This window comes from Quercus robur, chromosome 2 (genome assembly GCF_932294415.1).
Source record: "Quercus robur chromosome 2, dhQueRobu3.1, whole genome shotgun sequence".
Lineage (NCBI taxonomy): Eukaryota > Viridiplantae > Streptophyta > Magnoliopsida > Fagales > Fagaceae > Quercus > Quercus robur.
The window spans coordinates 63,006,392-63,020,701 of NC_065535.1; the positions used below are offsets into that span (position 1 = coordinate 63,006,392).

The 14,310-nt window shown below is 35.4% G+C and overlaps 1 protein-coding gene across 1 annotated transcript; it reads left to right on the forward strand.

Annotated features, from left to right (window-relative positions):
* The first annotated feature begins 1,770 nt into the window (after positions 1 to 1,770).
* LOC126714415 (receptor-like protein kinase FERONIA) lies at positions 1,771 to 4,715 on the forward strand. Its single transcript, XM_050414549.1, has one exon. It carries the CDS (start codon positions 1,819 to 1,821, stop codon positions 4,471 to 4,473), a length of 2,655 nt encoding a protein of 884 aa, XP_050270506.1. The 5' UTR covers positions 1,771 to 1,818; the 3' UTR covers positions 4,474 to 4,715.
* Positions 4,716 to 14,310: the final 9,595 nt, after the last annotated feature.

Consider the following 14,310-nt stretch of genomic DNA (forward strand, 5'->3'; position numbering starts at 1 on the left):
AAGCTCTACTAGCTACATTAAATTGAGGGAAAATTATTAGGTACTCCCGGAGTACCATAAATGTGTACTCCCCCCTCTCACATGAATGATGGGTCCCACCATGAATTTAATTAGTAAGACTCACCATTCATGTGAGAGAAAGGAGTACGTATTTATGGTACTCCAGAAGTACACAATAATTTCCCTAAATTGAGGGGATATCTTCAAGAAAAAAAATCCAACCTTGGGGTCACGACCACCACATTAATGGAAGCTCTAGCAAAGTCTCTGACGGCTCCTCTTGACTGCATGGGTTGGATGATTGTTTGTGGCTTACTGGTGGGAGTGGATGTTAGATTGTTTGATCTAAAAATGTTTGAAAAATTAGGAATTTACTGAGATGTTATTGTATATAGTAAGATACACTGAGTTTTACATAAAATATTGATATGAAAAGTTCATATTGAACGGTGAAAATTATGAGTTTAGCATCATATCTTTATTAAATTCAACACTTCATAGCAATATATTTTATGCCAATTAAGCAACAATTTAAAAATTACATATATGATGAAAATTTTAATCTAGAGCGTTTTTCTTAATGCATAAAAAAGAAAATTAAAATGAAAATAAATTACACACAAACCAGAATCTGAGATACTGAGTGCTTTTCCAAGACCATTTCATTAGTATCTTCATGATCGTCATCCTCGGCATTTGCCTCCCGGTCGATCCAATCATTCATTTCTTGATAAATATTTTCAATATTTTATTATTATTTTAAATAAAGTGTGATCCTATCGCTGATAATTTAATAAAATTTGATATTTATTTAAAATATTTTTTTTAATTTATATATGATTTTTTATTTTACAAAATTGTTAACTAAAAAAAATTGGTACTTTAGTGGTGATAACATTTTTACTAAGAAATATTTTCTTTTCAGAAGTTTTTTAGTTATGGGATTACAATAATAGTAAAAGTTGTTGTACATATGGCAATCAATTAGAATATCCACTTGAAGAAACCATTGTGTACTACCCAACTTTTATTCTATAATATATATCATGTCTAAATAAAATTTTTCACAAACCATAAGCTTAATTAAGTCATTATAGGTTGTTATTTGAGCCAATCACAAGTTGGAGGTACGAGTCTCGCTAGTTCTTTAGCATGATGGTTTAAAAAAAAAAAAAAAAAAAAAAAACAAGAAGTCTACCTACTCAAATTCTTTCATGATTTTTGGCACAATTGCTAAGATGACAAATTCTCAATGGTAGACAGATTGTTATTTATGAAAGGTTACTATATATAATAATAATAATAATAATAGAAGTTTATAATTTCAAAGTTTTAAATTACTTTTAGCTAAATAATTAGTGGGCCTCTCTTTTAAAAATTGTATAATTTTTCTAAAGTATGAAACTAATGGCTGCATTCAACGTATAAAAGATCCCTATTTTGTGGGAACACCATGTCTGGCTATAATAAAGGAATAAGGATTGAAAATTAATAATAAAGAAAACTTTCTATGTTTATGACTGACTCTAAAAAGCAAGACGAGGTCTCACTAAGACAGTCCATTCAAAAGCCGTTTGGTATGATATTTTAAACTTCATATATTTTTTCATTTATATGTATTTTTAAAAAATATAAATAAAATTATTAGAATAACATTACTAAACCGCCATTATTATTCAAAAAAAAAAAAAAAAAATAGTTTGATCATATAAACTCAATAATGGTGTTATGTACCTTTATTAAGTAGGTATAAAAGCAGCTTTTCTTCCTCTCAATTATTTATTTTGTTTCCCTCAATTGGACTCTTGCTAAGCTCCCATGATGAGGAATCTGTCGGTGCTCGCACCTATCGTTTCCATCTTCTGCTTATTCTTCCTTTCCCTTCTTTATCATATCACACCTTCTTCCACGCCTCCTTGTTATGTCCCTATTGTTGCTATTACCCTCGACTGTGGCAGTGCCACTTCAGCCACATCGATAGATAGGTATGGGCGCAACTGGACTGGGGACTTTAAGTCCAAGTTCTTTCCCAAAGAAGAACTTAATCTCAAATCTAATACCTCTCAAGCCCCAAAAGAAGGCATCGAAATAAAAGCCCCCTACACCACTGCACGTATATCTTATTCTCAATTCACCTACGTATTTCCACTCCCCGCTGGCCCGAAATTCGTTCGGTTGCACTTTAGCCCAGTCATTTCCTCAGGTGTTGGTGGATCTAAGGCCTTTTTCACTGTCAAATCAGGTTCGTTCACCTTACTTAGAAACTTCACTGCTTCCGTTATTTCTGCTGATTCTTCGCAAATTGTAAAAGAGTTCTGCATCAACGTCGAAGAGAATCAAAAATTGAATTTAACCTTCATCCCTTTTTCGACCACTACTATTAATTTCTATGCTTTCATTAATGGAATTGAGATCGTGTCCATGCCTGATGAGCTGTACTACAGTCCAAAAGGTGCACCCATAGTCGGCCAAAGTTCAACAACGTTCTACATAGACTACAACATGGCACTCGAGAAGATTTATCGGTTAAACGTGGGTGGGAGCTCGATACCACCAACAGAAGACACTGGCATGTTTAGAGAATGGTTGCAGGATAACAAGTATTTCTGGAGTGGTACAGAATTCGTAATTCCTCATAATTCATCTTTGAAACCCATCTATACAAAAATAAAAAATTACACAGCACCAGATGCTGTTTATCGGTCTGCAAGGACAATGGGTACAAACCGAAACTTGAACAAGCAGTCGAATTTGACATGGGAATTACAAGTTGATTCAGGATTCCGTTACCTGGTGAGGCTCCATTTCTGTGAAATAGACTTCAATATAAACAACCCAGGCGACAGGCGATTCGTTATTGATATAGACTATCAGTTTGCTGAACTCGATGCGGATGTAATTGGGTGGACTGAGAGTCGCGATACGCCAATTTACAAGGACTACGTAGTAATGATCCAAAAGAAGGGAAATGAGGACAACCATATTCTCTCCATTGATCTACACCCTGTAAGTGTAACTGACAGTTTTTTCGACGATGCGATTTTAAACGGTGTGGAAGTGTTCAAACTGAGCGACCAAACTGGTAACCTTGCAGGACCTAGTGAAATGCTTCCCACTCCACGTGATGCCTCAACAATCAAGGAGTCCAAAGCAAAGAAAACAATATTCATTGCCATTGGAAGTGGTGTGGGCTTCTTAGTGGTACTCACTTCAGTGTGTTGCGTGGTTCTCTTGAAACTAAGGAAGTCTAAGCGCTATGGTTCTTACTACTCACTATCAAAGTGCTGGTGCTGGCGTGATCCATACAAAGGAAAGTCAACAAGGACGAAAGCCTCGTCATTACCTGAAGAACTATGCCGCCAATTCTCAATAGACGAAATCAGAACAGCAACCGACAACTTCAACCAAGAACTGATTATCGGCCGAGGTGGTTTTGGCTATGTATATAAGGGTTTCATCGACGATGGTACTGTGATTGTGGCAATCAAGCGCTTGAACCCCGAGTCTCGACAAGGTAATCGAGAGTTCAGAACTGAGATCGAGATGCTTTCCCAACTTCGTCATGGCCACCTTGTTTCTCTCATTGGATACTGCAATGATGAGGGTGAGATGATCCTTGTCTACGAATACATGACAAATGGAACCCTCAGTGAGCATCTCTTTGACACCAAAAACGATCCTCTAACATGGAAACAAAGACTCGAGATATGCCTCGGGTCGGCATGTGGTTTGCACTACCTCCACACATGCATGAAGAATCCTATTATCCACCGTGATGTGAAGGCCACCAATATTCTATTGGATGATAAATGGGCAGCTAAGGTTTCGGATTTTGGGTTGTCCAAAATGGGTTTGGATCAAACTGCTGTTACGACCATTGTTAAGGGTACACCAGGATATTTGGATCCTGATTATGCAAGGCGTCAGCAAGTGACTGAGAAAACTGATGTATACTCGTTTGGTGTGGTGTTGTTGGAAGTGTTATGTGGACGAAAGGCTGTGAATACAAAACTTGGGCAAGAGCAATTGCATCTAGCCAGCTGGGCTCGGAAATGCATTGGAAATGGTACCATTTATGAGATCATTGATCCATATCTAAAGGGGAAGATTGCGCCAGAATGTTTCAAGGTCTACGTAGAGATCGCAGAGAATTGTGTGCGTGATCAGGGGATCCAACGGCCTACGATGAACGATGTGATGGAAAGGCTCGAGTTTGCATTGGAGCTGCAACAAAATGCGGACACCGAACAGGAGAAAATCAATCCTAATGCTGATATTACCTATCAGGAAGTGAGATCGTTTCATGTTTCTGGCCCAGCTGGCGCTGTTGCTCCCCGACAAAACAACTTTCACAATATTGGACCCGTGTTGGATTCGGATACTGGTAATGAGCCATCTACAATTAATAGTTCTGAGAGTGTCACTGGCGCAAGTCGAGACATCTTCTCGGACAACCCCAACGCTACAACTTAAGGTATACTTATACGTATTTCTAAATGAATAGTTCTAGGGTCAAGCACTGATTAGAAAAAAGGTTATGGGTGCGTTTAAGTTGTGTGTGATACAAGTCGTTTGTCTGTCACTTTTTGCTTTTCAGGCCACGTTTGAGTGTTGTAGTTTTTTTTTTTTTTGGGAGAATTGTAGTTATCTTCATTTTGTGCAAACGACAATGTATTAAGTGCTAATCTAATGCAGTATATGGGTTGTTGAGTGTATATTTTGCATGAGTATTTGATGCTGTTTCTATTAATAAAAAATATATCTTGAGTTTTACCCATTGCCCCCCTAAGAAAATAGTATGGCTTCGGCCTCAGACAAAATGTTTGAACTAACAATATACTTATCGATATATGAGTATGACAATATATCAAGCTTGTACTTCTTTCTCATTTTTTGTTTCATAGCTGAATTTATTATTTGTTTATCTTAAATTTGTTTACAAGACTTTAAATTTTGTTAACCAAGATCACAAAGATTTTACTTTTTGAGTGTTTGGATGATCACCATAAGTGTACCTACTTATTATGGATACCTAGTTGTAGGGTTTGCATATTTGTCAAGAATTTGCTTAAAAGATACTTGTGCCACCTATCTGAATCAGAATGTAGATTTATAAGGTTTCAATGCAGGAATTGCAATTGATCGATTTTAGTAAGTTACTTTTCCCATTTAATAAAGTTTGTGAATTTTAATTTTAAATTAGTTTTTGGGTTCAAATTTTTAAATTTGCCACGGTTTGGAAAAAGAAATTGTATTTTACTTCATAGGTTGTGGAATTTGACCTGATTTTATATTAAGATCACTAATATACCACATTATAATTGTTAAATTAAACAAAAATGAGAAGGATTCTCTCCATTTCAAATTGATCAATTTTATGATTCAAATAAATATTTAATTGTGTATCTACTATCTATTGTCATAATTTTTAAATTTTTAATGTAGTAACACGTGCACTAATAGATATAAGAAATAATATCTTGAGCATGAATGCTTGGAGAGAATTGTGGTTTTTATGAAAAAATTTAGTGCACATCCTAGTGGCGCGTGACAGAGCATGAATGCTCAGAGTCGACTCGAATTTGAGACTTTGAGAGCATGAATGCTCAAAACCTGATTTGTGAGATCAACTTTGAGATTTGAAAAGGTAGGTGATGTCGAGTAAAGGTTGAACGAGCCTATGTTGAAATTAAAGACATGTACAAATAGAGAAAGGGAGAATAGAAGTATGAGTAAAATATGCTTGTGTAACTTGCATATATATACTCTGTATGGTTTTTGTAGCTTGAAATATACAAAGAGGGTTTGATTATATAGTAACTTAACGTCATATGTGGAATAAATTAGTGTATCTATAACTCAATGGCAGATTTCGTCACATCACATGATAACCTCTCTCCCCCTCCCCCCGGGGGCAGCGTTGAAATAGGACTACACATATGTTGATTCTCTATTTTGCAATCCATATTTAATCTCACATAGAGGGTAAAAGAATGATTTTACCTTAGAAATAAGCATCTTACTTAATTTTGGCCATTGGATCCTTAATATTTTGTTTCATCAAAGTGATCTTGATGTTGTAACGATCAAAATTACTAGTCATAAGCCTCAATCAAACCATATGATTGGAAGTTATCATCAAATCAAGTTTTAATAGCCAAGATGCACTCTCACAAATTAAGCTTGACTGCATGTGATATATATATATATATATATATATATATATATATATATATTTACTCCAAATAAACATTCATATAGTATTAAAAAATTATAAATAAACAAAATCTTAATACATTAAGATGCAATCATCTACCAAAAAAAAAAAAAACATAAAATAATATTGTTTTTTAATATTAGGATGGCTAGGATTTTTTTTTTTTTTTTTTTTTTTATATATATATATAAGTTAGAGCATTCATAGTAGTGGTGCTAACAAATTTAGTTTTTAGCACCTCAAAAGGCTACATTATCTATTTTACCACCTTATTTTACAATACACCTAACATCAAATGTTCTATTTTGATACTACTTCATTTAAAGTAATATAAATAACTCATTAAAATAATAAAGGAAGAGAGCAAATTTTAATTGAAGGAATAAGGAGAATCTTAATAAAATATTGTATTTTTTTTAATAACTTGCTACAGTCAACTGGTATTATACCAGTTTATTATAGTTGCAAAAAATTTAGTTTTAGCTTCTCAAATAACACATTGTTTTTTGGTTCTTTGGTAGTAAAATAGATTATTTTCTATGATACAATCACCATTGTGAATGCTTTTATTGTTTTTGTTGAGTTTTAGGGTTGGATAGTTGTTAGTTGGGCTAGGCTAGCTAGGCTGATTGGAGATGAGAGAAGCTTAAGGTTTTGGAAGAGGGAGGCCCAACTACAAAAATGAAAAATATAACAAGTAAAAAAAATCTTTGGGCCAAAGGGGCCGGGCCCAATTATGAGCTTGACATATGTCAACCAAGGATAATTAAAGAGTTCACAATAGTTTTGAAGTAATCACAACTCAAAAATACTTAAATCGCTTTGAAAACAATAATGAAAAATGACCTTAGCTCAATGTTTAACCATAACTTTTGATCCACAAAACATTTTGAGTGAGGTTTATTTCATTGGAAAGTAGACATCCTGAGCTTCAATTCAAACACAAATTTTGCCTAATTTGGATTTATATTGAGTAAGTTATGACGGTTCGAAATTAGGCCATCAGAGCTGTCAAGAATTAGGGTATGCATATGCATGAATAAGTGTGCGTGCGCACACTCGAAAGATGTGTATGCACACTCATTTTCTAGGCAGTAGAACTTCATTTTTAAGGGCCCAAAACATCATTCTTTGATGTGGGCCAGCCCCTAGACCTTTAGGAACGTCCAAAAACCTCTAAAAAGCCTCGAAAATCCTAATTTTAACTTATAAATACTCACCTTATGTCTCCAATCAAAACCCTAGCTAAAGAGAGTTTTGATTAAACTTTGTTCATCTTTTCTAAAACCCTAGTTCATCTCTTCTAAACTCCCAAACAAACCTAAGCACATTTTTTAATCATAAAAAAACCTCTATTTAGTTAGTTCTAAGGCAGAAACTAATGTTCTAATTTGATAACTCAAAATATTTTTCAATTAAACTTTGTTCTTGAGTTGTGATTCCTAAAAACTATTGTGTTCTTTAATTTCTTTATTCTATCCATCTAATCTTTGTGTTGTAGGTACTGAGAGGTCGATTAAACAAACTCCAAAATCATAATTTTAAGTAAGGTGAGTGTTCTTCCCATAAACTCCTCCATTGCTTAATATGATTCACATGAGTTCTTAATATAGTTTCTCTATTTTTATATTTGATTTGCTTATTGTTTTTTATTCTTTTGATATGTGTTAATATGATTTTAGATTGTTTATAATATATTTTGGTTGTTCTTGTTTCATTATTTTGGTTTTATGTAAAGTTTAACATGTTTATTTATTTTATGTTAGTTTAGTATATTTGTTTGATTTGTTCCATGGTTATTTGGTTATGATAATATTTTGTGTTATTTGGTTTATGCTAGTTTAATTTTTAGGGTTTCTAACATGCTTATTTGTTTATATCTTTGTTTGATTAAATCTATAAAAATGTGATTTTTTGAATTTGTGCTAAAGGATGCATACACATCATTAAGTATGCCCATGCGTATGCATAGTTGAGTATGCCTACTCACCACGAACTCAGATTTGACAAAAATCTTATTTTTTATTTTAATCATTTTTCCTTGTGCTATTTCATTCTGCTTGACTTTGTTTAGGTTAATTATTTGTGTTTAATTGTTTTCCATATTTGTTTGAGTATTCTTGCCATGTTTGGTTTATTTTATTTTCTTTCCTTGTGTGTTTTATTTAATTGTTATCTTTTCCTTTTTAATATAATATTCGTTTAAATGTGTTTTATTTGTTTCCTTTTATGTTATGATGCGATCTTTAATATGTTGTGTGTGTTATTTTATTGAAGTACATGATGAATGTTTAAGTTAAGAATTAGGAATTTTTTAATAACTTATTTATCTAAATATGGCCTAGCAACACATAATGGAGGTCGGCACAAGCTAGGTGGTCTTGGATGCCTAACACCTTCCCAAGCTGTACCTAAACTTTGAACCCATAATCTGGTATGCAGACTTATGTATGTAAGTGAGTGGCCTAAAGGGCCCAATATGGTTGCTAGACCTAATCTAGGTGGTGACTCCATTTTTTACCCTCTGCCATTGTCCAACCCAAGGCCAAGGTGTACTCCCTTGTGCCCACAACTAATTAATATTGGTGTATCATTTTGAAATATGTATGTGTGTGTTTATGCATGTGATGTCACGGAAGCTACAAGAAAACAAACACGTTGCTTTCTGAATGGAAAAGAAACTAAACACATTAGCTTCTGAATGAAAACCTCGAATCCACGAGGGGTCCCTTGAACCACAAGGTGATAGGGTTCTGGAATCCACTAAAGAGAAATAGACAAAGTCTATATTTTTTTTATAAATCTGAAAACTAAACTGCCTTGAAGGCTACAATATATTTGAATAGTAAAAGAAACCCTAGGGCAGCAAGGAAACGCCTAGAAACCCTAATCCGTGCTAATCATGTAATTAAGTGGCAAAATGGTAATTTTTTCCTAAAAGAAAATTTTTTAGATAATTGTAGAAATTGAAAATACTGTCTCTAAGAGACGTCTCAAAATAGACGGGACCTTATTCTGACTTTTAAACTAAAAGTTATTAAGGAAAAATAAATATTATTATAAATAGCAAAAATACTGTTTTCGGGGCCTTAACAAAGGAATTTGCTAAATTTAGGTGACGCTTAAGTGATTTCAAGTTTTGATTAGAATTTCGTTTTCCTTCAACCTACCAGATTTCATGCAATTCCGATACCGTCACCCTATTGGCCTCTACTGGCACCCCCCCCCCCTTGATCTTGCCTCATGACTTCCAATGCCTATGCTACTTTAGGAATGCCTATGTTGTCTGTTCTATATTAGTCTACCTCACTTGTAAAGGACTCAATCCCGAGTTCCCACTATTTGTCTCATTATGAGGATGGTAATCATACAATTTAGCAACATTGAAGGTAGATGAAATGTTCATCTCTGGCAGAAGAGCTACCACATAGGCATTGTTGTTGATTTTCTTAGTAATCTGAAACGGCCCATACTTCTTATCCTTCAATTTATTGTAAGTACCAATAGGAAACCTCTCCTTCTGAAGGTAGACTAGTACTAAATCCCCAACATTGAAGATCTTCTCACACCTCTTCTTATCAGTAGCTTCCTTGTACTTAGCATTCGAAGCCTTAAGTTTCTGCCTAACTTCTTCTTGCACAGCCTGAATGTGGTCATCCATATCTTCTGCAACTTGGCTCAATCTTGGAACCTTAGTTAAGGGTACCAAATCCAAAGCGCATTTTAGGGGCACGAAATAGAAAATAGCAAAAAGGGACTTACCCGTGCTCCTGCTAATAGTGTTGTTGTAAGCAAACTCGGCTTAAGACAATGTAAGATCCCACTATTAGGGCTTCTCTCCATAAATACACCAGATCAAATTACGTAAGGTTTGGTTGATTACTTTTGTCTTGCCATTGGTCTGAGGATGACTAGTGCTGTTGTAATTAAGGGATGTGTCAAACCACCTCCACAAAGTCCTCCAAAAGTAATTGAGGAACTTGGTATCATGGTTAGAGGTAATGGACTTGGGCATACCATGTAAATGCACTACCTCTTTGAAGAACAGATTGGCTACTTTAATGGCATTTGAGGACTTTCTACATGCTATGAAATGAGACATCTTCAAATACCTATCAACCACAACAAAAACAAAATTCACACCTCGTTAGGTTCAAGGGAGACCTAGTATAAAGTCCATGGACAAATCCTCCCAATGTGCTTGAGAAACCAATAGTGGCATGTACAAACCAATGTTTTGAGACTGCCCCTTAGTTGCTTGGCATATAGGGCACTTCCTCACATGATTGCCAACATCTTGCCTGGCATATAGTTGATTCCTTCGAAAGAGAAAGCCATTTTGAAGGTGTATGCCATCCACAACAAATTCAGTCTGCTGACATTGACTCCAAACCCTTCCAAAATCCCCATCTTCCTTATATAGCTCCTTTAGATAATCAAACCCAATGACCTTTAATCAGAATATTACCAGCAAAGAAACTTGTCGACTAACTGCATCTACTACCTTGTTATTAACACCAGATTTGTGCTTTAAGGACAAATGAAAAATGTTGTATGTATGCAACCCACCTGGTATGCATTCTATTGATAATAGTTTGACTATTAATAAATTACAAAGCTTGATGATCTGTATACAACACAAACTCTCTCTAGACTAAGTAGTGCTCCTAGTGCTTTAAGTTCACACCAAAGCATATAACTCCAACTCATATGTAGACCACTTGCTTCAGGACTCAAAAGGTTTTTCAATGAAGAAAGCTGCATACCTTCCTATGATAATACTGCAACAATTCCAACAACTGATGAATCACACTCCACTTGAAACAATGCTTCAAAATAAGGTAGGGCTAAAACTGGGGTAGTACTCACTTTTTCCTTGATCAATGTAAAACTTTGTTCTGTTGCCTCACTCCAACAGAATTTCCCCTTTTTTAAGCATGCTGTGATAGGGGCTACTATGCTACTAAAATTTTGAACAAACCTTTGGTAAAAGGTTTCTAGGCCATGAAACTCCACACATCACTCACTATCTTTGGGGTTGGCCACTTGTAGACACCGCATTTTGTACCCTTTTTGACTTGGGCCTTCATTCCCCAATGATGGTAAAATTCTACAGCCGAAGGTTAGTCTAGGGCTCGATCAGATTATTAATTGACTTGAGGAAGATTTTATGGAAAATATAACTCTTTTACGAATAAAATAAAGCTATTTTTGGAAAATAAAGACCATGGGAACACTAGGATTGTGTACTCATACACGCGTATAGGTACACAAATTTGATGTATGCATACGCAAACACGAGCCTGCGTATGCAGCTAGGATTCCAGAAGTTATGAAATGCAAATTTTCTACATTAAAGATTGAGGTTTGGAATGAATACCACATCGTCTAGGAGTTATTCCAAACCCCTATTTTCTTAATATAATAAGCCACATGGTACTTTTTCAAAACACACAGAAAATCTTAAGAGAAAACCTAAGATTCACTAGAAATAGCGAATCAAAGAGAGAGTTTTTCACAAAACATCCTTAAGTCAATTTTCTTTTGATTGGGACCTTTTCTGGTCTTGATTTTCAAGTTTTAAGATTACAAATCACTTTTGTATTTGATTGTGAATAGATTGACTAAGGGGAACGGTCAAAATCAAGCTTGAAAAGCTTCTTGTTTGAAGTATTGAGTTCTAACCTTTTTCTTTTCATTTCTTTGTTTTAATACTGTTTTATTCTTGAATTCTTGCTTTGTTTATATTTTGGTATGTTTAGGTAACCTAGGATTAGGTAGTTTGCTATTTTAAAGCATGTTAGGTTGTTAGATTTGCTAGTTTTAAGTTTTGCTCTGTTTTATGTGTTTCTATATTCTTAGGTTAGGGTTCAGGGCATATCTGCGTGCGCATGCTCCTTGCATGTGTACACTTGCTCAAAGTATGCATATGCTAGCTCGAAGTATGCGTACGCATATAATTGGCCTATGTACGCAGGCCTATGTATGTGCACACATACTCATGCCTAGAATCCCTAATTTGAGTTTTCTGCTTCTGTTTCTTTTTCTTTTTTTCCCAAATAACATGCCTCTATTTTGACCTTCTTTTATGTTTTTAAGTCTCTGTTTCTTTGTGTGATTGTCTGTTTGCCTTTAACATGCTAGATTAGGGTTTCTTTCTATTTCTTGCTTTGATATGCCATGAACATGCATTTAAATGTCCATGCATTGATGCATAGGTACTATGGTGCAGCGAGATAAGTAAAGGTGAGTCATGCATTTGTTTGTTATATGGCCTTAATATTCCCTTGATGAATGTGTATATGCAAAGTCCATGTGCTATGCTTTCAATATGATAAACATGTTTGTTTGATTGCTATTATGTTGTTGACTTTAAGATACCTTGCTTGCTTGTTGCCTTGGATGGGATAAGATAATTACCATGATAGATGTGTGCTAGGTTTGATGTGGATTACCATGATAGATGTATGCTAGAGTTTATGATGATATGAGAAGCATTATAGATGTATGTTAGGGTTTGGGATGAAATGCCATGTTGTATGCTAGTGTGTGTGTGAGTATGGAATGCAAAATCATACCTAAACTTCAAACCCATACTCTGGTAGTAAGATCAGTCCTTCCACGTAAAGGCACTATGTAAATGGTTCCTAGACCTAAACTAGGTGGCAACTCTATCCTTTCTCTGCCCCGGTCCACTCGGCCGAGGCATACTCCCATTTCCTCCCCCAAGGAGGGAAAAATTGGTGGCATCAACACCATTCTTGAATAGCATGGACCTTTTCCTCATCGACATGGATCCCCTCAACACTTACTACATACCCCAAGAACAACAACCTATCTATGAAGAAACTGCACTTCTACAAGTTGACATACAACTTGTTGGCCAATAAAACCTTTAGTACCTCATGCACATGATTGTAATTAGCAGCTTCTATCTTACTATATATCAGGATATCATCAAAATCGACAACTATAAAATTCCTAATAAATGGTTTCAATACCTGATTCATAAGTCATATGAATGTACTCAGAGCATTTGATAAGCCAAATGTCATAACCATCCACTTAGAAAGCCCCTCTTTTGTCTTGAAGGTTGTCTTCCACTCATCACCTGTTCAGATATGAATCTGGTGGTATCAACTCTTAAGATCCAATTTGGTGTAGCACTTAGACCCACTCAACATGTCAAACATATCATACAATTGAGGGATAAGGAATCGATACCTAACTATAATATTGTTGATGACTCAACTATCCACACACATGTGCCAACTTCCATCCTTCTTAAGTGTCCATAGGGCAGGTACTGCACATGGACTCATATACTTTCTAATCTACCCCTTGCTAAGCAATTCATCCACTTGAACTTGCAAGATTTGGCGCTCTTGTAGATTCATCCAGTAATGTGGCAAGTTTGGTAGGCTTGCTCTAGGGACCAAATCAATGTGGTGCTAAACATCACACATCGATGGCAATCCTGCAGATAGCTCCTCTAGAAATAGTTCCTCAAACTCCTTAGGCAATGGTTGCACTGTTGGTAGTATTTCAAGTGCTACTTTGGGCCCTCCATCAGTCACCATAACCACAAATGCCTGCTTTGATTCCCTAGCCTCTTTGTCAAATTGGTCCTTATAGTTAACTAGAAGAAGAGATTGTTTCCCCTCCACTTTTTTAGAAGCTTTGGGTACATTGCTCTCCTTGATGGACCAGGGTCAATTTTCTTGCCATTCTTAAAGAACACACACATTGTTCTTGCATCTAGGAGTAGCATCTACATCATACTGCCATGGTCTTCCCAAAATTAAATGACATGCATCCATCTCAACAACATCACATAGTATCACATCTACATAACTCTTACCCATAGAAAAATTAATTTGACATTGATGAGTAATAAGAGTTTCTATACCTTTCTTAATCCAGCCTATTCTATATGGAGAGAGGTACTATTTCTCTATCTTCAATCCCAATTCGGCGACCAAACTCTTGGAAGCAATGTTCTCCACACTGCTGCTATCAACAATAAGGTCACAAACCCTCTTGTTGATGGTATAACGTGCCTGAAAGATCTCGTGTCGCTGATCATTCAACTC

Coding starts and splice junctions, on each gene's coding strand:
- LOC126714415 (XM_050414549.1), top strand. CDS start 1,819: ATGATGAGGAATCTGTCGGTGCTCGCACCTATCGTTTCCATCTTCTGC.